The 27,789-nt window shown below is 31.7% G+C and overlaps 2 protein-coding genes across 2 annotated transcripts; both read right to left on the minus strand.

Moving 5' to 3' along the window:
• Positions 1-11,048: 11,048 nt before the first annotated feature.
• On the minus strand, positions 11,049-14,315 carry LOC139526594 (ankyrin-3-like). The gene has a single exon (XM_071321754.1). The coding sequence runs from the start codon at positions 14,313-14,315 to the stop codon at positions 11,049-11,051; it is 3,267 nt and encodes a 1,088-aa protein (XP_071177855.1).
• Positions 13,324-19,902, minus strand: LOC139526799 (protein TANC2-like). The gene is made up of 2 exons (XM_071321954.1): positions 18,782-19,902; positions 13,324-15,693 (listed from the first exon to the last, which is right to left on the minus strand). The coding sequence occupies exons 1-2, from the start codon at positions 19,023-19,025 to the stop codon at positions 14,516-14,518; spliced, it is 1,422 nt and encodes a 473-aa protein (XP_071178055.1). The 5' UTR covers positions 19,026-19,902; the 3' UTR covers positions 13,324-14,515.
• Positions 19,903-27,789: the final 7,887 nt, after the last annotated feature.

Below are 27,789 nucleotides of genomic sequence, written 5' to 3' on the forward strand. Positions count from 1 at the left end.
TTCCTTCCAAATACCATCGTGCAGCACAGTTGCTCGGAGGAAATCAATCATTCTATCCAAGGACTATTCGAGACTGGAACGCCCTACCCACTAATACTGTCATGGCTAAGAGTCTTTAATCATTCAAGACTCAATTAACTTATTAATCTATATCAGTTTGTTTTTACTAGCACATTATGTTTGTTGTACAGCACCGCTTGTCTGTTTTTGTGATATATTTTAATAAATTCCTTGTAAATTAGCGTATGTGCAAACCGTAGTTTGACCAAAAGAAGCAGAATAATCAGAAATGATGGCGGCCACCAAACGGCAAAAACGGCAGAAACGAAATTTGTTACATGCACACGTATAAAAATTGTGGTTTTTATCCCACTCAATCATAGGTTTGAACATTGTTTTCAATTTAGACTTGTTTATTATATATTTTAAAATATCCAAATGTTATAAAAGTACTGGGCATGCTTAAATATTGTAATATTGATGGATGGATGGATGGATGGATGGATGGATGGATGGATGGATGGATGGATGGATGGATGGATGGATGGATGGATGGATGGATGGATGGATGGATGGATGGATGGATGGATGGATGGATGGATGGATGGATGGATGGATGGATGGATGGATGGATGGATGGATGGATGGATGGATGGATGGATGGATGGATGGATGGATGGATGGATGGATGGATGGATGGATGGATGGATGGATGGATGGATGGATGGATGGATGGATGGATGGATGGATGGATGGATGGATGGATGGATGGATGGATGGATGGATGGATGGATGGATGGATGGATGGATGGATGGATGGATGGATGGATGGATGGATGGATGGATGGATGGATGGATGGATGGATGGATGGATGGATGGATGGATGGATGGATGGATGGATGGATGGATGGATGGATGGATGGATGGATGGATGGATGGATGGATGGATGGATGGATGGATGGATGGATGGATGGATGGATGGATGGATAGATAGATAGATATATAGATAAAAAAAGGATCTTTAGTGTTAATGCGTTCATAAACTAATATGTTTTGTTCTGATTTATCGGTCATCCACAAGGAACATGTGCAAGCTAAATACATTTTTACATTTTGCATTTTACTCACAAAAGTAAACACAATTGCTATAATCGTAATTTTCCACTCAAAGAGAACACATTTGAAATGAGTATTAGTTTCACAATGTTTCATAACATACACAATGTTTCGGTCAATGAGTGCATAGTCATTTTCATTCCACGCGCTTATAAAAGCGCCGGACGTTTTTCATTCGTTTCCCTGCATCCATGTCTCTTCTGCGCCTTTTATTGAAATAGATATGTGTAGAGTAATAGTAATTGAAATATCTGACTGCTTCGTCATGTTTTTGAGAATAATATGAAATATGTAGTTTTTTTTTTTTTTAATTTGTTTATCATATTTCAGTACTAATATGCTCTGCATATCGAAATTACCTGACATGGCTACATGATAAACAACTTCCACGATATCAGTTTTAGTAATATTGAATGATTTTAAAAGATATTCTCCAAACAACGTGTGTTTATGCTCCATATGAACATAAAACCATAAATGTTTTCCCGATATGCATGTCACAAAATCAGCAATAGATTTGTGTAAAAATTACACATAGCCACTTGTATATATGAGAAAATGTCCAAGCTCATGACCAATCACGCGTTCTATATTTCTTCTATTTTCTAATGAAATGTTTGCAACTTCAAAAATGTCTTCCTCCGTCTTTGGTTTGGGTATAGTACATAAAAACTTAACTATTGGTATCAATTCTTCATAGACTATATTTACCCTCAAATACTCTTTCAAAATTCATCCGATATTTTTTTTCCAATAAAGATGGCATATATGCAAAATCGCAATCGTTAAATTTTTTTGCAGGATTGTAGATAGTACTTAACATGGAGGAAATTTCCTTTAGCAACACTTGTCAGAAGTTGAATTTGTGACTCTGTTAGACGACTTGTTTGTCGAATGTATTGTGCGGTATCATTTATATTTGCGTTGATAAACATATCCAATTGAATTGAATTCATGTATTTAAATTTGCTCACGACTTCTTCAATATTTCTTGAAGTAAATATAAACTTTATGTTTGGTGGAAAACTATCTAGCTCTGTGAAAAGCAACTGTAAAATATCATGTTTGTTTCCACTGGTACATTCGTCTAAGGCATCAATTACAATGACAAATTGGTAATTTTTCCATTTATTACGCAAAGGGTTCAGGATCGCTATTTCTAAGCACGATATAGGATCTATTTCACAACTTAATCCATACAAAATTCCATGTGCAATATCATCAGATAAAATTAAATTGCCTAGCTCTGGATAACGGTTGACAATTGCACTAGCAATATTACGAATGAGATAAGCAGGGTTTTTTGATCGGATTGAGTCATATCGGCAGAAGTGATATGCTAAAACATGTTTTCGTATGGCATACCAATCTGAGGTATGTTCAGCGCAAACGATATTTGATACAATCGATGATTTTCCATATCCCATTTTTGCAGTAAGAATTATACCCTTTTCAGATGTCGCCAGTTCTTCCAGTATTTTACTTATCAACCATCTTCTACTCACAATACTTTGGTTGTGTAGATTTTCAACATAAAAGTTGAAATCAACGAAGCTATCAAGATTCCAGTCGTCTTTAAATCGCATGCTTAAACACCCTGAAATTACAGTAAAAAAAACTAGATAGGAGCATTTATTTTCAAATGCAACAAAGAAACGGGATTGATTGGGTTGTCCGATATATGGAATAAGAGAATTCGACAATAAGTGAACTCCATAGTTTATAAAACAACCAAAAGATAGTCATCAGAAATAAATAATAAATAACAGTTGTATACCGCTGTTCGAAATAATATACTTTTGAAATAAAATGTAACGAATTTGTTAGAGATTTTGAAACAAAGACTCAAAAAACCGCGGAAAGTTTTTATAACTGAGTCAATGCATTACGTTGTTTCAATCTTAATTCAAATCATTGTATTTATGATTTTGTTTTAATTTTATACAGACACCTACAAAATTCTTAAACTATATCATTTTACCGAATCAGGAATATAACAGTTGCTATACATTAGTTTGATGTGTCTGAGGTTTTTGTATTGCATTTTTGTGCTTTTACTTTTTTCAGTACTTTTTTTGTTTTTAGCCAGAAACCCTTTCTTTCATTTATTTATTTTTTAAAAAGTGATCGTTTAAGGTTGCTTCATATTTTTTTTCAATTCTACTACATACCTTCAGTTCTCTCTTTCGATGATAAATTAGTAAAATACCAATAAGTCATACAAATGAAAAATACTAATTGTCTTACAATCAGCTTCATTGTTTTTGGTGACATTCCAAGATAAAGAGTATATCTTCTCCTCTTTTTCAGAATTCTCGTTATTTCTTGTAACCTTTTCTCCAATGTTCCATCTGAAACTGTAATAGCTTGATCCATTTCATCATTATGAAGTTCATTCAGGACGTCAAAAAGTACAAGTCGTCCTTCCGGCTGTTGGAGAAAACTTTCGGGTAATCCGTGTGACAACCGAAGAGTCTCGATGCAATGCAACGCGTCCTTTCCACTCTCAGTGCAATTTATCTCTGGATTTTTTAGAAATCGAACGAATACGTTTAAACAAATATTCCTTTCTGGTTCGTACAGTTCGGCTGAATAGTTGTGAGCACAATAAGAGTTACGAATTCGTAAAAGTTCGTCTATTTCTGTAATGCTAATGTTAAATAATGTTGTGTTTCTAATGAGCGACATCAAAGCATTAAAGTCACTCAACACTCCTTGCCGAACTGCATGAAAGTCTTTGACGAAAAAGTTTCCAATTTCTTCAATCGACTGTGGAAAATCTATGCTGTCGATTTTATTCCATTTAATTTGGTCCCGGTGTGTCGAATACCTATTGAGAGGCTGTAACTCTGATTGTCAGTATTTACAAGTTTCACACCATTTGATGAAAGTTTTTCCTTATTTACTATTTCTCCAATATGTGCCATTTCAAATGTCAATTCGAATCAGATTAAGTTCGGAATAGCTTCGTTAATCACGATTTACAGAGTAATAACACACATTGGGCCTTCACAAATTCGACCGGTTTGATGTTGACCAAACCATACCCGTCATGCACACTTAATTGACTTAATATTAGTTAAATGTAAATCTCTTTCGTATATTATTTTAATAACAGGTTAATTTTAGAACGTAAAACGTATATGAATATGTTTTCATACCGGGAGTTGATTAACTTTACAGAGATCATTGCCAAATGCATTGAAATATGGAATGAAAGACTACGTGTGATTTGTTTGTCAAAGTTTTTAGGATGTCTGATTTTAACTTTTCAGGTCTGAAGCATTCACTACAAAAGTCTAAAAGTCTGAAAAGACCAGTTTTTGTCTTAATTTGCATGAACTTTTACTCGACATTCTCCAAAAGTATGGCTTGTGTCTTAATTTTTCTTGACAAATTCTCATTTATATCAAATTTGTATGAAATTTACTTGACATATTCTTGACATTCTGAATTTGGTCTTAAAATTTCTTGACAAATTCGATTAATTCTTGACATTTGAATACTGTCTTAAAATTTCTCGACATGTTCTCGACATTCTTATTTTTCTCAATATGGCTTAACATATTCTGAACATTTTGAATTGTGTCTTAAATTTACTTGACAGTTCTGAGTTTTACAAATCATGACCAATATTCATGATATCACTTTAATCTTTATTTCTCTTTTTTAATATACTGTTGTTTCAAGTTACGTCTCATAACAAAAATAATTTGGCACGTAAAATAATTATAAATTTGGGTATATAAATATTTTTGCAAATGTAAATATGACTAATGTATAAAATGATTTAAATGTGGATGTGTTGATATAATACAATTTAAAATTAGGTTTTTAGATAATTACAAATTTTGATTCCTAAATCTTATAAATTAAATGATTAAAACCAATCATACTTTAGACATATTTCATAATATTCTATGTTTATATGGTAAATAATTATTGTACCAAAATGTGGTTTACATAAATAGCAAATTATGATGATATACAAATCATTTATTTAACAGAAAAAAAAATTGTGTAATGTCATCTGTTAGAATATATATTCAGAATTACACATGGACAGGATGTTCCTCCAAAAATTAAGGTATTCCACACCCCAGAGTACACGCAACTGTCAAATAGAAATTACTGCTGTACCTGTAATTAGCCATACAACTTATCAGTTGACCGACCATGCCACTACAATTTAATAAGTTTGTTCATAGATGAAAATGAAAATCCTCATTTTGATGAACAAAAAAATCTAATTAAAATGGATTTACTTCATCAAAATTATGAAGTTAATTATTTTAACACAAAATGAACATTTCTCAAAGATTAAAAATGAAAACAATTACTTAAACGTTTATTAAAAATATATCAAAATTAAACTACATGGGGGATTATTCAGGATATTCCAACTTAGTTGCACCAAAAGGGTATCTTACTATACTTAACTAATCCTTGATTCATCAAAGTTTAGTTTAGCCATCATAAAATAGGAGTATATAACACTAAACAGCAATAGAATGTCATAAACACTGCAGAATAAGCCTGTTAAAATTTCAGTTGAAATTTATACTGTTGAGATAGTGTCAAGACATATTTAAGACTGTCAAGAATGTGTCGAGACATATTCAGACATTATTTAGAATGTCAAAAATATGTCAGGACAGATCGAGACAAATTTAAAGCAGTCAAGAGCTGGTCGAGACTAATTCAGACTCTTCTCAGATGATACATGGTGTCCAGAAATTTTAAGACAATGTTCATACTGTCAAGACACTTGTCAAGAAAAGTCAAGAACCTTATTAAACAAATTCATACTATGTCAAGCATTTTTTTAAATCATTCAGACAAATTAAGAATGTCGAGTTAACATTCATGCAAATTCAGACAAAAACTGGTCTTTTCAGACTTTTTGACTTTTGTAGTGATTCAATCCGTTAGTACTGGTCGTTCCTTTAAAGAGAATGTTCACCTATTTATAGCTTGTAAATGTTGAATTGATGCTACGTTTTATTTCAATTTTTGTATGAAGACAACCATTGTAATAAGTTATTAGTTAACTGATAATTTTGATTATATGTAGCTACTTGCTGGCTCGATCGTTTGGTTCTGCGACTACTATCTGCAAAAGTACAGTAGTCTCATTTTGCTTCGAAAGAAATTGATCGTGAAATAAGTTATAAATTCGCCTTGCGTTATATCTTAAATTAATACACTTTCAAACATCTTGCACAATATAAATACTGTATCGCCTCCAAAACACTAGTTATGTGAGTAGTTTTGACAAAGAACGTACGAGCCTATAAACGGGGTTTCTTGTGCGTATATAAATTTATTTTTTTAAATATTTAGAGATTGGATAAAAGGTATATTTCATATTGGTCTCCTCTTATATTTAATGCGTTTCCCTCAATTTTAGATTGTAACCCGGATTTGTTATTTTCTATCGATTTATGAGTTTCAAACAGCGGTATACTACTGTTGCCTTTATTTATAATTTTTTATTTTCCTCATTTGGGAATCCAAGAAAAAACAATTTTAGAGCATTGAAATCAAAAGAGCTATTTTGAATAATGAATGAATTCGAAAGAAGGTATAAAGGTAAATCGAAGATCTTCCATTCCATCAGTAGCGAGGTTCTTAATATGAATAACAACATCAATATGTGAAATTGAAAACTGATTTTAGTTTATTTGTTTTGTAAATGTATCGACTTTCAGTGGAGTATGATATTAAGCCGTAACTAAACTATTTAATGCAAATAACGTGCTGCTTCGTGTCAATGGATCACTAGTGACATTATAAGGGAAATAATAAAGTTTTTTTATCTGTAAAATTATCGATTGCGTTGATTTCCCGTATGTAACATTTTGATGATTCCATTGGCTGTTGAACGACGCATGTAGCAGTTACCGTCTACGCATCCGGTTTTGATCCTTTCGGATTTTATGTGTCATATTTGTTGTTTTAGCATGATTTGTATATTTTATTGGTTTTTTGTTTAATGCAAACAACTGACAACTACCCCTGCTTCCTTTTTATCTGATACAAATATAATAATTTTTCCCAGATGATAGCAGATGTCTTCTATTTTTCGTAACTATAATACCTTCCCCTTTTCTTTTAATGTTACCTACCGACATGAACAACACAGGGGTGCAACACTGAACAGGATCTGCTTACCATTCCAGAACACATGAGATCATCTCCAGTTTTGGTGGAATTCGTATCATTCAATTTTTTGTTTTGTATGTTGAGTTTAATGAACTGTTGTTTGTCAGTTCAAGTCTTTTGTTTAAGTCATGGCGTTGTCCTTTAATTTTTGACTTATAAATTTAACCAGAGACATACTATACAATATGTCTCTGTTCTAACCACATTTAACATTAAAATTAAATAGGGAATGCACTATGACCAACGACCATTGATTCATTATTGCAGATAAGGGAGCTACCATTTGATTATTAAATGTTTTGACTTTGACCTTTGACCTCAGAAGTTGTATATACATTATTCATGGCAAGTATAAAGTATGAATTTAAAACGGTTAGAGAGGACACAATTTGATACGGAAGGACAGACTGGTCACTATAGGGCAACCGCCATTCCGTGGGCCCTTCATAATTGTTTTTTTCTTAAAACCTTTAAGAAAATATCTCAAGGAAAATGAAGGCTTAATTGCTATTACAATGCAATTGTTAATATAAGTTATATTTCTAAGGGACATAAAAATATTTTTATTGGAATTGATTTTCAAAAGATAGGAGAAAGATACCAGAGGGACAGTCAACTCATAGATCAAAAATAATCTGACAACGCCATGGCTTAAAAAAGAAAATGACAAATAAAACTACACAAGACACAACATAGAAAACCAAAGACCAAGCAACACGAACCCCACCAAAAACTGTGAGTCATCTCAGGTGCTCCAGAAGGGTAAGCAGATCAGGACAGACAGACAAACGAATGAACTAATGAATGGTCGGTAGTTCTATGTCCTCAGCAATGTGCCAAGCAGAGAGAGAAAATAAAGTTCTCCCTTCAAGCAAAATTACTAAGGTTAACATAATATGGTAAACTTCATCCAATCAATGAAGCATGCGAATGAGGTCGAGCTAAAATGATAGTCATATGTAAATTCCTATGAAGAATCCAAATATCAAATACTTTTTCCCAAGAAACATTCATACATTGTACTTAGGTAAATCATTCAATTTATTTTACCCTACTAATGATATCACTGGAGTGTTAAAGAGAGGGTCATCTCTTAATAAATATTGACATATCAACCCTTTAAACAATTACTCATCCAAAAAGTCTTCATACCAAATGGTTGATTGATTGATTGTTTGAATATTTAATACGTGACATCAACTGAGTGACATACCTTATATGGCAATCTTAAACTTAAGCTTACCTAGATACTGTAGTATGATTAGCAGTAAATGTAATAAAATAATTAACTAATAATGTATAACTTTGGTAAAAGTAGCATTTGTACGATTTCTCAAGAAAATATCTGCAATATTTTTAAAGATATGCAATCATTTACATATAAATATACAAGGACATGTAACTGAAAGGGATAAAGTATATACGAAAGTAATACATATGAAACTACCTGGACATAGTTTTTATGCTTGGTATTTGTCTTTTTCAGAATCTAAGTTATCAGACGAGTTGGGTGTTAATGGTAGAAGTACAGTATTGTACTACTCTATATCTTCACTGATACATGTTATCCTTTTTAATGTTTAATCTTATATTTTTCAATATTTTTTATTAATTGAATTAAATTGAAATGGGTAAAGTGAACAAATCAACTAAGGTAGTGGACCTGTGGTAGAGTAAAGTTGGGATGGATCCCTACATAAATCTTTATTCATGCTGTATAACATTTGTGTTGTAGTCTTTGATTTCTTTAGTTTAAGTAGGTGTTATCAGTTTTTTAAACTAAATGGACACATGGATGATATCTGCTCCACAGCTTCGAATGGTATGACAGTAATTTACATAACAAACAATTGCTTGTGGTCATGAATAGGACTATGGTGGTATCAAAATCAGGCCATATTGAAAACAAACATGGAAATCTGCTTCCATCTTTTAAATCTATAAAAAAGATTATTGAAAATAATAAAAAACAATAAAAAAAAAAATTCCCTGATTTAAAACAGCTGCTTGTGCTAAATGACATAAATAGTTTGTACTTTACTTTAATTTTACAATAAAATGTACTAGAGTTGTTCACAAACTTCAGATCAATTACTGTAAACATTTATATAAAATGCAATAACATTTCAGTATTAAAAAGTACAACATAGCTTTTTACTTGTATAGTACTATACAATACGCAAGAAACTGGCACAAACCCATTATCCTAAAATTTGAGTAATTCTCAGTAGAATTATTTTGAAGTATTCAAAATGCACTAGTGAATGTAGATAAATTTATTCCAAAGTTCTTCTAAAATTGGATTCTGATAGCACTTTAAAGTAGACTCTTTAGAAGGATTGAAATCTTTCAAAACTTGTATATCTATATATGTATAATTGTAAAAATATGATTTATAGGAAATTTTACTTGCCTAGTAAAATATCCAACTAAATACAGTTTCTTTGAAATAAGAAACTTCGTCCATTTTTGAAACTTTTTATTTCAATAATGATTCTATATACAACATACATATTTACATAAAAATGGACAGGTTGCTGAAAATTAAAATAAGTAGATATTAAATTCATTTGAAAAAGTATGAAAACCTTGACTTTCAAATTTAGAACTAACATTGACAGAAAAAAACTGAAACCTGCTTTTAACATTTTAGTAAAAAGTTTATAAACCACAAGTTCTAAACTGAACCGGTGCATTGCATCCAAGAATATCTAAATATACAAAATTCTGTTATTGGTGAATCATAACTTTCATAAACTGTGACAACATTTTTTTTCAAATTATCTATTATAAAAACTATGACAACAAAAATCTTAAATAAAAAAGTGCCTGTATTTCAGTCAGATAACATTAAACAACCTTAGATTACAGTAGCTGTATTTGGCGTAACTTTTTTAACTTTTAATTCCTCAATGCGCTTCAACGTTGTACTTTTTTGACTTCATAACTATTTCGATTTGAGCGACACTGACGAGTCTTATGTAGACGAAACTCGCGTCTGGCGTATTAAATTATAATCCTGGAACTTTTGATAACTATTTACACCACTGGGTCGATGCCACTGCTGATGGACGTATCGTCCCCGAGGGTATCACCAACCAGTAGTCAGCACTTTTTTGACATAAATATCAATTATATGGTCATTTTTAAATTCTCCGTTGACAGCATTAACGACAAATTCCTGATTTTTGAATATCACATAATGAATGGGATTAACATGTTTGTGAGTGCCCGATCCTTCCTAACATGAGAAAGGTTTAATAGCACATTATATCTATTCAGTACTTGTACATACATTTTTAATTTATGATGCCATTGCAGAGCATGAGACACTAAACATGTTTTATGATTTTAAAAAAATGCATGTTTGAGACACATTTCGAAACACAACTATATGTGTTTCTAAATTCTTTTCGGACCTTTTAAGATGAAAATCTGTGCGTAACAAAAATACAACTAGCCGTCATCCTATCAAAATACGTTTTGACTTAATCAGTAATAATCACCAATTCTTAGTGGATGAATGGCTAGTGAATCATCCCATAAAAATACGTTGGAACTTAACACTTATTATAGAGAATATATTGATAACGAATATCCTGAAACATTCATTCTAATACAAACGATATAAGAATGTTAATTAGTTCAACGTAATTAGACAAGACAAAAATGTGTCCTTCTAAATAAAAATGTGCTATTCTAAATGGTGTCAATTTTAAAACAGAATTGTCTTACGTCAGTGCCATAACAACTAAGAGTTGGTCACTAGTTATTTGGTATTATTTCCTTGTTCATAGTAATGTTTCTTAATGCTTGTAGGTTTTCATCGAATGTGTCAAATATTTTCGAAATATTTGAAAAAGCGTTTTGTTTAAATTCTTCATAGAATGCTCGAGATTTTCTTTTTAAATCCCCTCCATTCCTCTGTAACTTTTTCACATAACTTTCTATCATTAACAAGTGTATTTCACTTTTAACGGAGAGCAATTCTAAATATTTGTATTTGTCCTCAAATAATCCTAAGAATGACAGTGACCCTGGTCTAACATTCCGGCTATTAAATAAAATCTGCAAAATCGGTACTCTATCGTTTAGCCCAAAGGCCATTGTTTTCGTTAGGTGTCTTTTGAGGTATCTTAACATTTCTTTATCTCTCTTCATTCCTATTGTCAATATCAATATTTTATGAGAACAACGTTGATCAAAATTTACAAAACATGATTTTAAATTCGTTAAATCGTCTATTAGATTAAGTTTTGAGTTCATAAATGAAAGTACTCTATGTTTTTCAAATATTTCTAAAACGTCTGGATTTTTCAATAAAACATAATGTTTATCGATTTTTGAGCATCTTTTATATACAAGTCTAAAAATGTGCATATATCTATAACTATAATGCAGTCTACATGACCAATGGAACTCCTTTCGTATCTTGTAGTTGGCAATAATATTATAAAGTAAAAAACTTTCAATATCAGCTGATGGTCGATAATTGTGTACCTCAAGACTATCCATCCATTCCATAACATGATCCTGATTATATATGTGTGCCATATAATAAAGTGTTATATCATTAGAATCTCGACAATTCAAAATATTGACCCCAAAAAGGTGCTTACATATATTCAGAAATCCTTTTGATGCCGCAAGATGCATTAATCCCAACTTAGCTTTATTTGATCGGCACAACTGGTTCTTTAGCATATCTAAGTCTGTTTTTGGCAATTCAAACAAAACTTTTAAAATATACGCTAATGTTTGTGAAAAATCAACAGAGCCATTCTCCTGTTCCTCTTGTAAATAATCTTGTGTTTCATTACTTTTCTCCAAAATATACAGGCGCAAAAATATACGAGTACTATTGTGATAGTAGGTAGGCACTTTACCATATTCGTAAACTGGAGAACTCACAATGGCTAAATTTAACAAATTATTACCTTGTCTAGACAATACTGTAACATTCATACCTTTCTCTATCAAATACTTAACAGCTACTATATTACCACCCATTGCAGCCCTTTGCAGCACATTGAATCCTTCTTTATCTACACAATTATCAAGTGTTCTGGCTGCATATTCCCCTAAGAGTCTACTGAGGGAGTTTTTATTTGAATACGTCCAGAATTTTCCTCTATCATTTTGTATAATTTTATGCAATGGACTCACTTGTCCATTACACTTGATTACATTTTCACGACTCAATATAATGTCAGCAATATTTGGACCTTCAAATCCGGCTAATAAGTGGACAATTTCCGGAATGTTCGAAACAGCGTTCTGAAATTCGACTATTGCATATGCTTTTAAAACTAGTAACGGATATAGTCTCATTCTGTTCATTGATAGTATTATATAATTAGTTAAATTGAAATGTTGAATAAAATGCGCCCTATATAGATAATCTACCACTAGGAAAATGAATGTTTCACCAGGTGTCAAAATTTTCTGTAGATTTGTTTTACAACCTGTGTAAAATATTGAAGTTAATGCACAGTTTAAAGGTAATTTAAATGGTTCAGTGATCTCCCTCTTTGGCAATGAAGAAAACAGATTGTCTACTGGTGTTTGTCCAAATTTATCTCGCTGAAGTATAAACATGTTGAAATCGTCCTGTGATAATGACCCGAACAAGGAAATGAACGAATAGTAGTTTCCGTTTGTCGCTACGTAGTGTAAAAAGTTTCTCCCGAAAACATCTGTATTATTTATATTATGTTTAGAATCAAATACTGTTTGGAAAAGAACAGAAAAAGCTCCATTGCTATGTTTAATGCCGTCATGGTTGTATGTTATGAGTGAGCCATACTGAAGAATGCTTAGACCGTTGACGTCTTTACTGTCAGGTATAATACATTTATATTTGGTCCTTAGGACATGCAAGGTTGATGATTTACATATTGCAGCGGAATGGTACGGGGTAGAACCATTTCTGGAGCGTACATTTAAATTGAAATTAAGTTTCATTGCAATTGCTATGAACTCGTTATTACCATGACAAAATGCATAATGTAAAGGCCTTGCATTGTTATTGTCTCTATCGTTAAAGTTCACTTCTTTGATCAAATTAAGCATATAAAACATATCCCGATTCCAGTGCACTGCTAATAAATGAATAATTGACATACCATTTGTACAGCGTATGCGTATTAAGCTGTTTCTTTCTGTTTTTCCCAATATAATAAGGTCACGTTTATTCAAGTACACATTATTTCTACATTTTGCAGTTACATCAGCTTTGTATTTAAACAAATGACTTAAAATAGTACTTTGATTATACTGCACTGCAGTCATAAAAGGGTTTTTTCCATCAAAAGCATTACATGTCAGCGTATTCGTTTTCTCATTTAATAATATATCTACAATTTTTAAATGCCCATTCCTTACTGCAGCATTTAAAGCTGTATCACATGTTATCAAATACCAATCATCATAAAATTTGTAAAGTTCTTCCGTAGTCGCATTCTCATACATAACGATATTTTTAACTGTAAAATCTTGCTGCATTCTACCATGCGTATCTGGGATCCAATAGATAGAATCGTTGCAAAGTAGGCAAGTGTCTTTCACTCCGTTTTCGAGTAACAATTTTACTACACTAGAATGCCCGTTTTCAGCGGCATGATGCAATGATAGTAAATTGGCGAACGAAGTCTTTTTGTTCAACAAATAAGTTGTTATAACAGTGTGTCCATTTTCGGCTGCTAATTCAAAAGCAGTTAGATTCATAGAATTTCTTTTTGACAGTATTTTGTCGTGATAACGTTCAACCAACATTTCCACAGTTTGAATATGCCCATTTTGACTGGCAATATGTAGTATAGTATATCCACAAAAATAAATGTGTTTGCATTTATGTACTAAATCTGTTCCAAATCGGCGGATATTATTAGAAGAAAAAGATACTTTGAAATATGGATCAGCTCCATAATCTAACAAGCACTGCAGTGCATGTTCGTTTCCATGTGATGCAGCTATAAAAGCAGCTGACATATGTCTATCGTCTATATCATTTATATACCTAATATTCGTCATTTTCAAGAAGAGAGTTGTAGTTGTATATGAATTGAAATCTCTTACAGTTTGGTGCAAATAGAATAACAAAGACAATTTTGTGACATTTATCATTTGTTTGGCATAGCTGTGTATTAACATATTTTGCCACTCCTCATTTCTGGACATTGCTACATGATGTACAATGTCAACTAGATCAGATTCAGAAATACTAGGTAAATTTAAAAGATATATGCACTAAATAATTTGTGTCCGTTTTCGTTATGAACAAAAAATCTTAAATGATTTCGCGAACTACAGGTCAGAAAATCGGCAATCGTTTTGTGTAAAAATGACAAATATCCATCATTAGTAATGATAAAATGTCCTAGTTCATTGCCAATCACACGTTCAATCTTTCGCTTACTTTCTGATGAAATATTTGCAACTTCAAAAATCTGTTCCTCTTTCATAGGTTTAGTCATAGTACATAAAACTTCAAATATCGGCATAAATTCTTCAAATAAACTAGATTTAGCATCAAAAGCTCTTTCAAAATTCATCTCGTAAATTTTTTCCAATGAAGACGGTATATTTCTAAAATCGCATTCTTCTAATTTTTCACATGACTGTAAAAATAGCTTTACATAGAGGAAATTCCCCCGAGCAACATTTGAAAGTAGATTAACTTGTGATTTAGCATAGTTACTTATCTTTCCAATGTATTCCAAAATATCGTATTTATTTTCAATATAAGTCGTTAATTGAATCGATTTTAAATCTTTAAATTTCCTTAAAACCTGTTCAATATTTCTTGATGAGAATATAAACTTTATGTTAGGAGGAAAATTATCTATTTGTCTATAAAGCAGTTCTAAAATATTATGTTTCTCCTCACTGTTGCATTCATCAATTGCATCAATTATAATAACGAACTGGTAATTATTCCATTTGTTCTTTAAAGGATTGAGAATCGCTTTTTCCAAACATAATATAGGGTCTTCTGAACATCTTGATCCGTATAATATGTGATTTGCAATTTCGTCCATCAAAATTAAATGACCTAGCCCTGGATATCTATTGACAATAGCACTCGCTATATTACGAATGAAATATGCTGCGTTGGTTGATCGGATTGAGTCATACCTACAAAAGTGATGTGCTAACACATTCTTACGTATAACATGCCATTCCGATGATTGTTTAGCACAAACTATACTAGAAACTATTGATGATTTTCCGTAACCCATTTCCGCTGTAAGAATAATTCCCTTTTCCGAAGATGCCAGTTCTTCATTTATTATACCAACTAACCACTTTCTACTCACAATACTCTGGCTGTGTAGATTTTCAACATAAGAGTCAAAATCAATAAAACTATCAAAATTCCAATTATCATTAAACCGCATGCTTAAACATCCTGAAATCAAAATTAAATAATAGAAAAACAACATTGAAGTGAAAGACAAACAATGTACAAAACGATAGATGTACTCTGTATTCGATTTGGTTAACAATTTTTAAATGAATTCCGTTATTCTTGTTACATTTAAGAAAAGGTTTGTTCTACTTCTACATTCAAATTTCTGCTGAATACAGAATGAATAGACTATTCCCGTTTTTAGCCAGAATCACCGAAAACATATTTCAATAATATAACATACAGAAACAGACAACGTAATTTCTTACTTTAAAGGAACAGTGTGTATCTGTTTAAAAGGTCCACGTCATCGAATAAGTCTTCAAACTTTGAAAAATGTGACACAGTTTATCATAGCCTATGCAATGCGTTTAAAGCGAACGATTTTTGGTATATTTTTTCAAACCATGTGTATTATGTGTTGTTTATGTACTGTTTTAATATTAATCGTTGACCTCGTCAAAATAATATCTTGATGTATGTGGTCAAAAAATTAATGTTTTCAATGGACAAGAATGATACCAATGTTTATAAGTTTTTAATAGTGTACGATTGTTTTACAATTGCATGGACGTCTCAGTATTTTCTTCTCAATGATTGGTTTTGTTTAGTTTGGTTTGTTTTGCTTTCTTTCTTGTTTCAAACATAATAATGGGTATGGGTAATGTGTCAAAGAGACAACAACCTTACCAAAGGATAGAAAACAGTCGAAATCTAACAATGGGTCTTCAACACAACGAGAAAATACCGGATCCTGATGCGGGCTTCAGAAGGCTTCTAGAACCAAAACAATCTTGACAAAAATCTACGTGCAATAGAGAACTTGTAAAAAATGTAAAATGTATAACACATTGCTTTTATTTTTGTTTGAGAATTGGAAATGAATAGCACCTCAGCGATTAAAGGTAAAAATATTGGATTATAATCATAGTCAGATTTAGCATTAGTTGACATTCGAAATGCGCATCTGGTGCAGAAAAATTGATACCGTTTACTACCACTGGGTCGGTGTCTCTGTTAGTGGACTGAGAGTCCTTTGTGGTATCACCCGCCCAGTAGCCAGTACTACGGTACCGGCATGAACGTACAGCTTTTGTGTTATTGGGGTGTCCTGTTTCAAAATTTTTGAAATTATTTAAAAATATTAAGGAATGTATCCCTCTCATGCAAAGCTCTGATTCCTTGCAATGCTTTGTCTATACTAGTTTGTCCTTTCGGTTTATAGTTCTTCATCTTTTGAATAAGTTTTTGATTTTCAAGTTTTTTGCCTCGATTCTTTTGCCTTTTCAAAATGAGCATCTGGTACAGAATAATTGGTTCCGTAGATGTTATTGCATACAAAATGTAATTCTGAATTTTACATAATGAATGCTGATAATTAATTTATTTTAACTTAGGATTTTAACAACTGAAGACAACTAGTGATTTCGAAGGATGATAACTCTCATAATTTCTTATAAATTCGTCTAAAAATTTTGTTTAACACCAAACATTCAATCAATCAATCAATCAAAGCAGTTGTAAAAGTGCGATGTGGTTTTCAATAATTTATAATATAAATTTATCTGGCATAATTCCTTATAACTTTATTTTAAGTATTTGTAAAGTAAAGAGTCAATCAATCAAACAATCAATTGAAACAGTTGTAAAAGGGCGACATGGGTGTTGGTAATTCATAATATAAATATATCTCAGAACAGATTACAAATCGTTCCCCCTCCAAAAAAAAGATAATTGGTTACAAAGAAAGAAAGAAAATTAAGTTTCTTTCAAACAAACACTTGCATCTTCAAATGTACATGAACCTCGAATGCGAATAATTGAGAGCAACAATGCTGCATGCAGTAAAGTTTAGTTGTTTCAACTGATGTGTCGAGATTCAAGAAACTGAAAAGTATTGTCCTTTAGTTATAGGTTGTTTTAAAATATTACATTTGTGTAACATACTTATTTTGTTTCTTTAACTATTATGCTCACGTGATGCAAATGATCGTAAAGTATATTGGTTCTTTGTTTCTCTTTGTAACATATAATAAAGATCAATATACGAATATTTGCAAAATACAATGTTAAGTACATAGAGAGAACTTTGAAGTATGCGCCCTACTACACTGTTTACCTATGTAATATATGTATTAAGGATTTTCAGTCAGTCAATACGTTATATGTGGACCTGTTAGATTATATTCACACATGGACTTCGTTTTCAAAATGTTTGTTAAACAGGTTCATCTATGACATATTGACCACGTCAAAAGTCCATATTTGATAAGTACTAGTATTATGTCAAAATGATATTACGTTCTTTAATATTGTTCTCAATTTATACACGTTTTGTTTTTAAATATGGGGTGTGTTAAAACTTAAGATTGTATCTGAGCTTTATCTTTTTTCTGTGAGTGTTATTGAAAGGTGTCACATTCAGTTATTCCCCACATCTTTTTTAATCTAAATTCTGTGGAAATAACAAACATCTTGTTAATGTGTTCTAACAATCTTATTCTATTGGACCAAAAGTTTTTTATTCAATATCCGATTAAAAGTATTTCATCGCAACATTTACAGAAGTTACTTTAATCACTATTTCTTTTGAGTCGTAATTGATATAAATTCATTAAAACCTGTTTTGAGTTCTATTCTTTCAAAGTAAACGTAAGACATTATTTGCTGAATAGCTTAGTATCTTCAATTTGAAAAAGATAAAAGATTTACATTATTAATGAATAAAATATTGATTTGTCTGTATCCGGCTTACAACTTTGAATCCCATTTAAAGTCCGTCCCATTATAAAACGCAGTAATGCATTAACGATTGTATATTGATTTTTTAAAGTCACATTGAATACACACAAAATTCACACTAATCATCATGCTTATACATGTTATACCGCGGCCAACTTGTTATTGTGGATATTATTTTCTGTTTTACTCAGAACAGAAATCACGTTATCAAAACATTACTGTCTGAATTCGATCTGTATAAGGGGTCCCTCGTTATAACGTGAAATTAGTTATCAAAGGTACCAGGATTATAATTTAGTACGCCAGACGCGCGTTCCGTGAAAGATAGTTTAAATTTACATTATACCTTCACGATTCTCCTTTGCTGATGGATTGGAAATATAACAATAAGTTAAACATATGAAGAAATACAACTGCGTTACAATCAGCTTCATTGTTTTGGATGACGGACCAAGATACAGATGATATTTTCTCCTCTTATTTAAAAGATCTGTTACGTGTTCCAATCTTCTCTCCAGTTTTTCATTTGAATAAACAATGTTTCTATCATCACCATATTGACTTTCAACACGAACACCAATAAGTGCCATTCGTCCTTCTTGCTTTTGAAGAATTTGCTCGGGTAATCCTGGAGATAATAATAGAGTTTCAATACAATGCAAAGAATGTTTCCCACTCTTAGTGCATTTTATCTCTGGTATATTTAGAAATCGTTTGAAAACAATAAAACAAATATTTTTTTCTTGTTCATGCAGTTCCGCTGAATTGTTATGCGCACAATAAGAGTTATTTCTGTATTACTTACGTTGAATAAGTTCGAATTTCTTATGAGTGACATCAAAGCACTAAAGTCGCTAAACACTCCTTGTCGAACTGCATTAAAGTCTTTGACGAAGATTTTAGCTATTTCTTCAAACGAATAAAGAAAATCTTTGCTGTCGATATTATTCCATTTAATTTGGTCCCAGTGTGTTGAATATCTATTAAAAGGGTGTAATTCTAATTTCCAGTATTTACATGTTTCACACCATTTGATGAACGATTTACCAAATTTCCTACTACAATTTAGTTGACAACATCCAATTGTACATTTTTGTTTGATTTCCATATGCTTTAATTTCAGTCTATCCCTCACAAAATCTTGTGATCCAATCACGATATATCTTAAACCAAGAAGAACTGATATATAGTTGTCTAGTTTTTCCTTATTAACGATTTCTCCAATATCTGCCATTCTGAATGTCAATTAAAATAAAATTAAGTTTTAAATGGTATCGTGTGTCATGATTTTTTCAGCGAAAACACACAGCGGTTTTTCACAAAGATCTGTCTTCATATTGATATTAACCTAGACTATATAAAAATATTTGCACGCAATGCACACTTTAAATCACTTAATATTTGTTTTATTCAAATACTCTCTCATTATTATAATACTAGGTTATTATTAGAACGCAACACCTATTTGAGTATTTTAAAATAATATACTGGTATTTAAATTCTGCCATTTAATCTATTTTATTTGCTTTTTTATATGTGTTTTGCTTTTAAAAAGTTATGTAATCTGATTTGTTTACTATTCAGGTCATAGGCATTTTGTTTTAAATGCTATTCAGGATTGATCGTTTTTATATGTAGAAGACGTGCTTAATGTCGTTTAATGTCAACATGTTGTTGCTACTAATTTCATATGACAACTAGATATTATTTTAAAAGTACTATGCACATTGGTAATTGTTTATGTTGAATCTTATAAATAAGGCAACAGTAGTATACCGCTGTTCAAAACTCATAAATCCATGGACAAAAAACAAAATCGGGATAACAAACTAAAACCGAGGGAAACGCATTACAGAAAGTAATGCTGGTATTTAAATTCTGCTATTTAATCTATTTTATTTGCTTTTTTATATGTGTTTTGCTTTTAAAAAGTTATGTAATCTGATTTGTTTACTATTCAGGTCATAGGCATTTTGTTATAAATCAATATGATGAGTTCATTCACTTACAAGTTTTGATCTGATTCACTCATATGGTATATACTTATTAGAAGAAAGAAGTTACAGAAAACATAGGAACATATTCAAGTGTAATCTATATCTGAATTAAAAGTTGAAAGTGAATGTTGAAGTGTTGAAAGTTGAAAGTGAATGTTGAAGTCTTGGTAATATAGTGAATACATTGCTTTTATATACATGCGAAACACTAAGACACAATTGTAATAAATGTTATGCTATAAACGTTCTATGCAGGATTTACAACTATAGGACTAACCATGTATTTTCTTTCAGTGAGGGTTGTGACATCTAATAACAATATTTTACTAAAACCTATATATAGTTATCAAAAGGTACCAGGATTATAATTAAGTACGCCAGACGCGCGTTTCATCTACATAAGTCTCATCAGTGACGCTCATATCAAAATATTTATCAATCCAAACAAGTAGAAAGTTGAAGAGCATATATACTAGTAAACATTATGTTTATCTACCTTTGAAAATGCCTGTACCAAGTCAGGAATATGACAGTTCTTGTCCATTCTTTTTTGATGTGTTTTGTTATTTTATTTTGCCATGTAATTATGGACTTTCCGAAATGATTTTCATCTAAGTTCAGTATTTTTGTGATTTTACTTTTTATAACCTCTAGAGTACATCACAGATTCTTTAGTGACCAACCAAAGCGTATGTACAGAATGTTGATTGGAATTCGAGCTGGTCTATCACTCTCAATTCGTCCGACTTCTGTCTCAAGCAGAATTATGTATCTAATCCAATGCACTCCTAAAACATGGGTTATTGGTGTTCCATCTTTGATGAGTTCATTCACTTACAAGTTTTGATCTGATTCACTCATATGGTATATACTTATTAGAAGAAAGAAGTTACAGAAAACATAGGAACATATTCAAGTGTAATCTATATCTGAATTTTGCTTTTTACCCATACTGGTAAATACAATTGCTATAAACTAATTTTTTAAAAGAACGTAACGTAATATGGTTCATTAGCACAACCAAACCAAAAATCTAGTTATTTAGTACATAGTCATTCTATTTCCATGCGCTTATAAAAGTGGAAGCCTTATTTCTTGCTGTTATTACTGTGTATCATCGCCACCGGAAATTGGGTACTAACGAAGCGGAGAGAAATAGAACGAAAAGTAAACAAGTTAAGAATTCATTCAGTTTAAAGCATGTCCACTCATTTGACGAGGGTGCTGCTTAAGAAATGATTTTCTGATATATAATTCTTTAAATTATTAGGCCGATAAGTACAAAATTAATACAAGATTTTGTGTAATACTCCAAAACTTGCCACTCAGTACCGGAAAATTTCGCGGTCGATCGTCCTCTGTCGCCCCATTCTCAAGATATTGAACTGTTTTTCATTATTTTTTCAGACACGTTTTTAGATTATTATAGTGTGGCATCATATTTACTGTAATTTGTTGTCAAAAAGATGTATTTTAAAGAATATATACCATAAAAAATAAAGTCTAGGGTACGGCAACTTACTCGTGTTGACAAATTTACTGTATGGCAACTTGTTTTCAACTGTAAGGCAACTTGCTAATTTTATAATAGTTATTTACCGTCCTTTCAAAGAAAATAAAGTTTTAAGTTCAAATATCTAAGGTGGGGGGTTACCCTTTTATGTTAAACTGTTTTTGTCCTTTTCAAGGTTTTAATTTGTTTAAAACATTTATTTGACTGATAAATTTTAAAAACTGTTAACTGTTTTCGACCCACTGTCTGTAATCTGTTATGTTAAAATTTGCGATGTTGTTAACTGTTTATTTGAAATTGAGATTCCTGTTATCTGTTACTTAATACTTAAAGTGTTCACTGTTTTTGACACTATTTTCTCTGTTAACTGATCTTAACTGTTATTTACAAGAATCACATTAAAATTTGCTGTCCATCTCTTTCTTTACGTTGCTTCCGCAAAGGAGTGACATATTCAGCATATATGTAACTGTACATGTCTTTAAAAAATCTTTGAGTATAGTAAATCCTTGATAAAATTGATAATGGAAATGAGGAAAATGTCAAAGAAACAGAAGCCCGACCAAATAGAAGAAACAACCCAACGAAACGAGAAAAGTATGCACTTGGGTGGGTGTCAATTCACAGATAGGAAAAAAACTTAGAATTGACACTCATAATTTTTAAACACCCTCTTTCCCTTCCTTCCTCATAAATAAGGCTTACTATTTGAGTTATGCATGTGTATATTTATGGAAAGAGAATCGTCCATAGATTTGATTTCAAATAGTAATAATGGTGAAATATAATCTTTTTTTTTGTGTAACCATGGCAACAATCAGCATTTATTTGATGCCAAATATTGCAAAATAGGGGATTGAACATGTCACAAAGATCTAAAAAATTCGGTCCAAAGGAAAATTTCAATTTTCAATCAATAAGAGTGATACATTTCCTGAAACCATAGACATATATCTATCAAAAAGTAAAAAAAATCATATGCATTTCTGCTGTTTTTTCCATAAAATTGAATTGAAAAGATCGAGCGTCAAATCTTGAAAAACAATACAAAATTTCTAAATCTATGGCGGTACGGATAGGAACGTATGGACGTTCAAACTGAAAAATGGCTTATAAAACATGCTAAAAACAATCTAAATGTTCATATAAACCCACTAGGAAGGCTATATTATTATTCTACTATCTAAAAATCAATTCAATTGTACAAAAACTTTCATATTTAGAAAATTCACCATAGCTATAATGCAAAACTAAACTTGTAACTGTGTATTGATATACCTGAAGCTGTCTCCTAAGTGAGCAATCATTTAACTACAAAAAGGGGGTAGAAGTTCAATGTTTGTTTCTTGAAACATATAAATGAACCAAAATTTAAAAAATGAAATAAATACAAGACTATATACAAATGTAGCAAAGGTTTCGGACTCAAGTTGGGTCATGCAGGTGCAACACATGCGGCAGTGTTAAACATGTTTAGGGATATATCATGCCTCTCTTTATACGTCTAACCAATGTAGTTATATATGCCTTCTATTTGAAATGTATCCAAAACGTTAAAAGGAAAGGCCACTTCTTATCCAGCTAAAACCCTGGTCAGTCCAATGATGAAAATAATTCAGATGTATATGGAATGTTTGATAAGTTATATTGACCCAGAGTACCTGGACGGAATTGTGAAAAATAAAGTACCTTTTCAATTCGCAATTCGTAAAATAACTGAACAGTGTGGCCTGGTAGAAGAGGCCGAAAATAAGGACTTGGTTCTCAAATTGATGTCAAATTTGCTAGTCTCTGACTTCAGAAATGTAAAGATGGACCAAGGCTTTTTTATATCAGCTCAGAGTTCTTAATTGGGACTTGGAGATGAAAGAGCGCTTGAATTTGTGACACTTTACATGTTACTTTCTGATTTATACACTGGTTTTGATGATTTAAAATAAAAATCAGTAAACCTTCGTAATTCCTTTTAATAACAAGGTGCTCCGCTAGGCGCAGCTTTATACGACCCCAGTGGTTGAACCCTGAACAGATAGGGCAAATTTGGTCACAATATTCAAGCTCGATTCTGTCTGAATTTGGATTGTGATCAAATTTTTGACATAATATAGGTTTTTGTCACAAAGATCTAACAAATCTATTGCACAATACTGTGCAATTAAAGATTTCTTCTTGAAACTTTTCCAAAATTTTGAAATATTTTGAATAAAAGGAAGCCTTTCAAAAAATGGTAAACAAAAATCCCCCCCCCCCCAACTTTTTGAAACCCCCTTGGAGCAATAACCCTTAAACTCAATCCTGTGCTTTCCATTGCAGTATTGAACCTTGTAGTACAATTTCAGAGAGAACCATACACTTAAACACAAGTTATTGTCATGATTGTTTGGAAACTAGAAACATGCTTCTTTTGGCCCTTTTTTGGCCCCTAATTCCTACATATTTTGGGCAATTAACCCAAAACTTAATCCCAGCCTCCCTTTTGTCATATGGTACATTGTGGTACAATTTCAGAGGGATCCATACAATTACACATAAGTTATTGTCTTGAAACTAGAAAAATGTTTGTTTTTACCCCTTTTTGGCCCTTAAGTTCTTAACTTTGGCCCCATAACCCCTAAAATGAACCCAAACCTTCTACTTGTGGTTTTAAACATTGCGGTATTATTTCAGAGCAATTGAAATACTTCTACACAAGTTATTATCCTGAAACTAGATAAATGTTTGTTTTTGGCCCCTAATTCCTAATCGGTTGGGACCATCATCTCCAAAATCAATCCCAACCTTCCTTTTGTGGTATTTAACCTTCTGAAAAATTTCATGACGATCTATTCACTTAAACTAAAGTTATTATCCGGAAACCAATGTGTCTTCGGACGACGACGCAGACGACGCAGACAACGCAGACGACGACATCATACCATTATACGATCCCAAAACATTTTTGGGGTCGTATAAAAATGTAAGCAATGAGTCGTATGAATACCCTCAATGAGATGTAACCATAATTTATAAGAGCCCCCTCCATAAAAAAAAATAATGTTCGCGCACTATAGTATTCACTCATTCTATCTGTTTGTTACACTTTCCTACGTCATGACGATAACCCAAGTTTGCTACGACTGATTGACATAAAACATTTACTCAACCAGAATAAGCCTCCCTTTTGCTGTTTGAAACATTTTCGATTATTCATGACATAGTCCTTTTTCTTGGAGTCAATCACTCCGTCTGCTTTTCCATCCGTTCAATTGTCTGTCCGTGTGTCAATAAAAAAAATATGGTACTTGCGTGTGTCTTCTGAAAATTAGTCAGCTTTATAAAAGATTCCTTACGAAGCTTGGCATTTCTGCGACTTTGTACAGAGGTTTTCAAACTTTTGAATACACTGAAGATATGCACTTCCCCTTTTCATTGCTTTTGTGTTCGTTTGAAAAAAAGGGTAAATTAAAGTTGCTGTTAACTCTTATCAGCATTTAAATTTGTCGTTAACTGTTTTTGCCAAAATCAAGGTGTTGTTAACATGTTAACGGACCCCCCCCCCCCCATCTAATTATGCATTAGATAAAATGCATTAGATAGAAATACCATTTGCTTGACAGCATTTAAGATGTATGCAAATTATATATTTTCAAAAAGAAACTGACAAGAAAATTAATTCGAAATGCAATTCACGATTTTTTTCTCCTTACTTTCGATGCAAACAAAGTATTTTCTTAATTTTGTCTGTCCGAATTCTCGATCCTGTGGTTCGGTGGTTGTCGTTTCTTCATCTCTATCTTATTTGTTGCTTTCATAAATTGTTTTGTTACACTGTATCTGAGTTAGACCGTTAGTTTTCTTGTTGAGTCCTTCCACATTTTTCTGTCGGTGCTTTTTATAGCCGACTATAAGGTACGAGTTTTCGTTCTTGAAGGCCGTACGATAGCATATAATTGCTTGCATACACTTGATTTTATCCTGATGGATAGTTATCTTATTTGCTATCATACCACATCTCCACTGTTTTTATCTAAAAAAAAAAAAGCTAGCACCAAGAAAAGATGAATGGACGGTTTATTTTATTGAACTTACACAATTTCAACCTAACAACAAATAAGACAACAGTCGTTAGTAGTATAACGATATATAAATGTATTTAGGATAATATGGTTAAAAACACTTTTTGTACAAAATCGAAAAGCGGTACGCACAGAGGCCTTCTGAACTGAATTAACGGCATATATTTAATAATATTTGATAAGTAAGACATTGTGTATATCTGTAAGCCTGTAAAGCTTTGATATCAACAAAATATCGTCACTTGATATTATCTAAACAGTGATTAATTTCCTCTTAAAATTATAATATATTGCAAGACGCCGTACAGACAAAAGTTGTTATTTTGCAATTCGCCGTACAACGTCCTGCAATTCGCCGTACAACAAACAAACAATGTTTTTGTCCATATTCTTTAAAAAACATGTTTTTGACAACAAATTTCAGTAAATATGATGCCACACTATAATAATCTAAAAACGTGTCTGGAAAAATAATGAAAAACAGTTCAATATCTCGAGAATGGGACGACTGAAGATGATCGACCTCGAAATTCTCCGGTACTAAGTGGCAAGTTTTGAAGTATTACACAAAATCTTGTATTAATTTTGTACTTATCGGCCTAATAATTTAAAGAATTATATATCAGAAAATCATTTCTTAAGCAGCACCCTCATCAAATGAGTGGAAAATGCTTTAAATTGAATTAATTCTTAACTTGTTTACTTTTTTTTCTATTTCTCTCCGCTTCGTTAGTACCCAATTTCTGGTGGCGATGATACACAGTGGTTATGCTATTTTCGTTTTTCATTTTAAAAAAGATAGTGTAGAGTTATAAAGTTGAAATATTTTACTGCTTCGTCATGTGTGTGAAAATTAGATATAACATGTACTTGTGTATCCATTTGGACTTGTTGATAATATTTCTGTACTACAATGCTTGATCTGCACTTCGAAATTACCTTACATGGCTACATCATAAACAACGTCAAATATATCAGTTTTAGTATTCAGTAAATGCTTTTAAAAGATATGTACCAAATATTTTGTGTCCATTTTCCTTATGGACAAAAAAAACATTAATGTTGTTTTGATCTCCATGTAAGAAAATTGGCAAAAATGTGAATAAATGACTAATCCTAGCTTGTATTTATGAGAAAATGTCCAAACTCTCTACTAATCACGCATACCATAATTTGCAACTTCAAAAATCTCTTCCTCCGTCATTGGTTTGGTCATTGTACATAAAACCTCAACTATTGGTCTCAATTCTTCATATTGACTATATTTATAGTTATCAAAGGTACCAGGATTATAATTTAGTACGCCATACGCGTATTCCGTCTACATAAGACTCATCAGTGACGCTCATATCAAAATATTTATAAAGCAAAACAAGTACAAAGTTGAAGAGTATTGAGGATTAAAAATTCCAAAAAGTTGAGCCAAATACGGCTTAGGTAATATATGCCTGGGATAAGAAAATCCTGAGTTTTATCATTAATTTTACATGTTTTATTAGGTCTTTCCACTTTTCTGTGGAAAGACCTATTGTATTTCTTCTGATTATTATTATTATTATTTTTTTCTTCCGCCTAATTTTGATATTGCGACAAATGTTTGTTTCGCAATATGTCGCTTAGATATTTCTCATATTGTATCGTACAGTTTATGCGCTTTTACATTTAACCCTGCTAAGCCGAACACTTTTCTTTGTAAGAGTTATCTCCCTATTCACTGTTTATCATCAGAGTGCATCTCCTTTGTAACAAAAAAAGATAGCGACAAAATTCTTTTTACAAATTGTTCGTT

Source organism: Mytilus edulis, chromosome 6 (genome assembly GCF_963676685.1).
Source record: "Mytilus edulis chromosome 6, xbMytEdul2.2, whole genome shotgun sequence".
NCBI classification, from domain to species: Eukaryota; Metazoa; Mollusca; class Bivalvia; order Mytilida; family Mytilidae; genus Mytilus; species Mytilus edulis.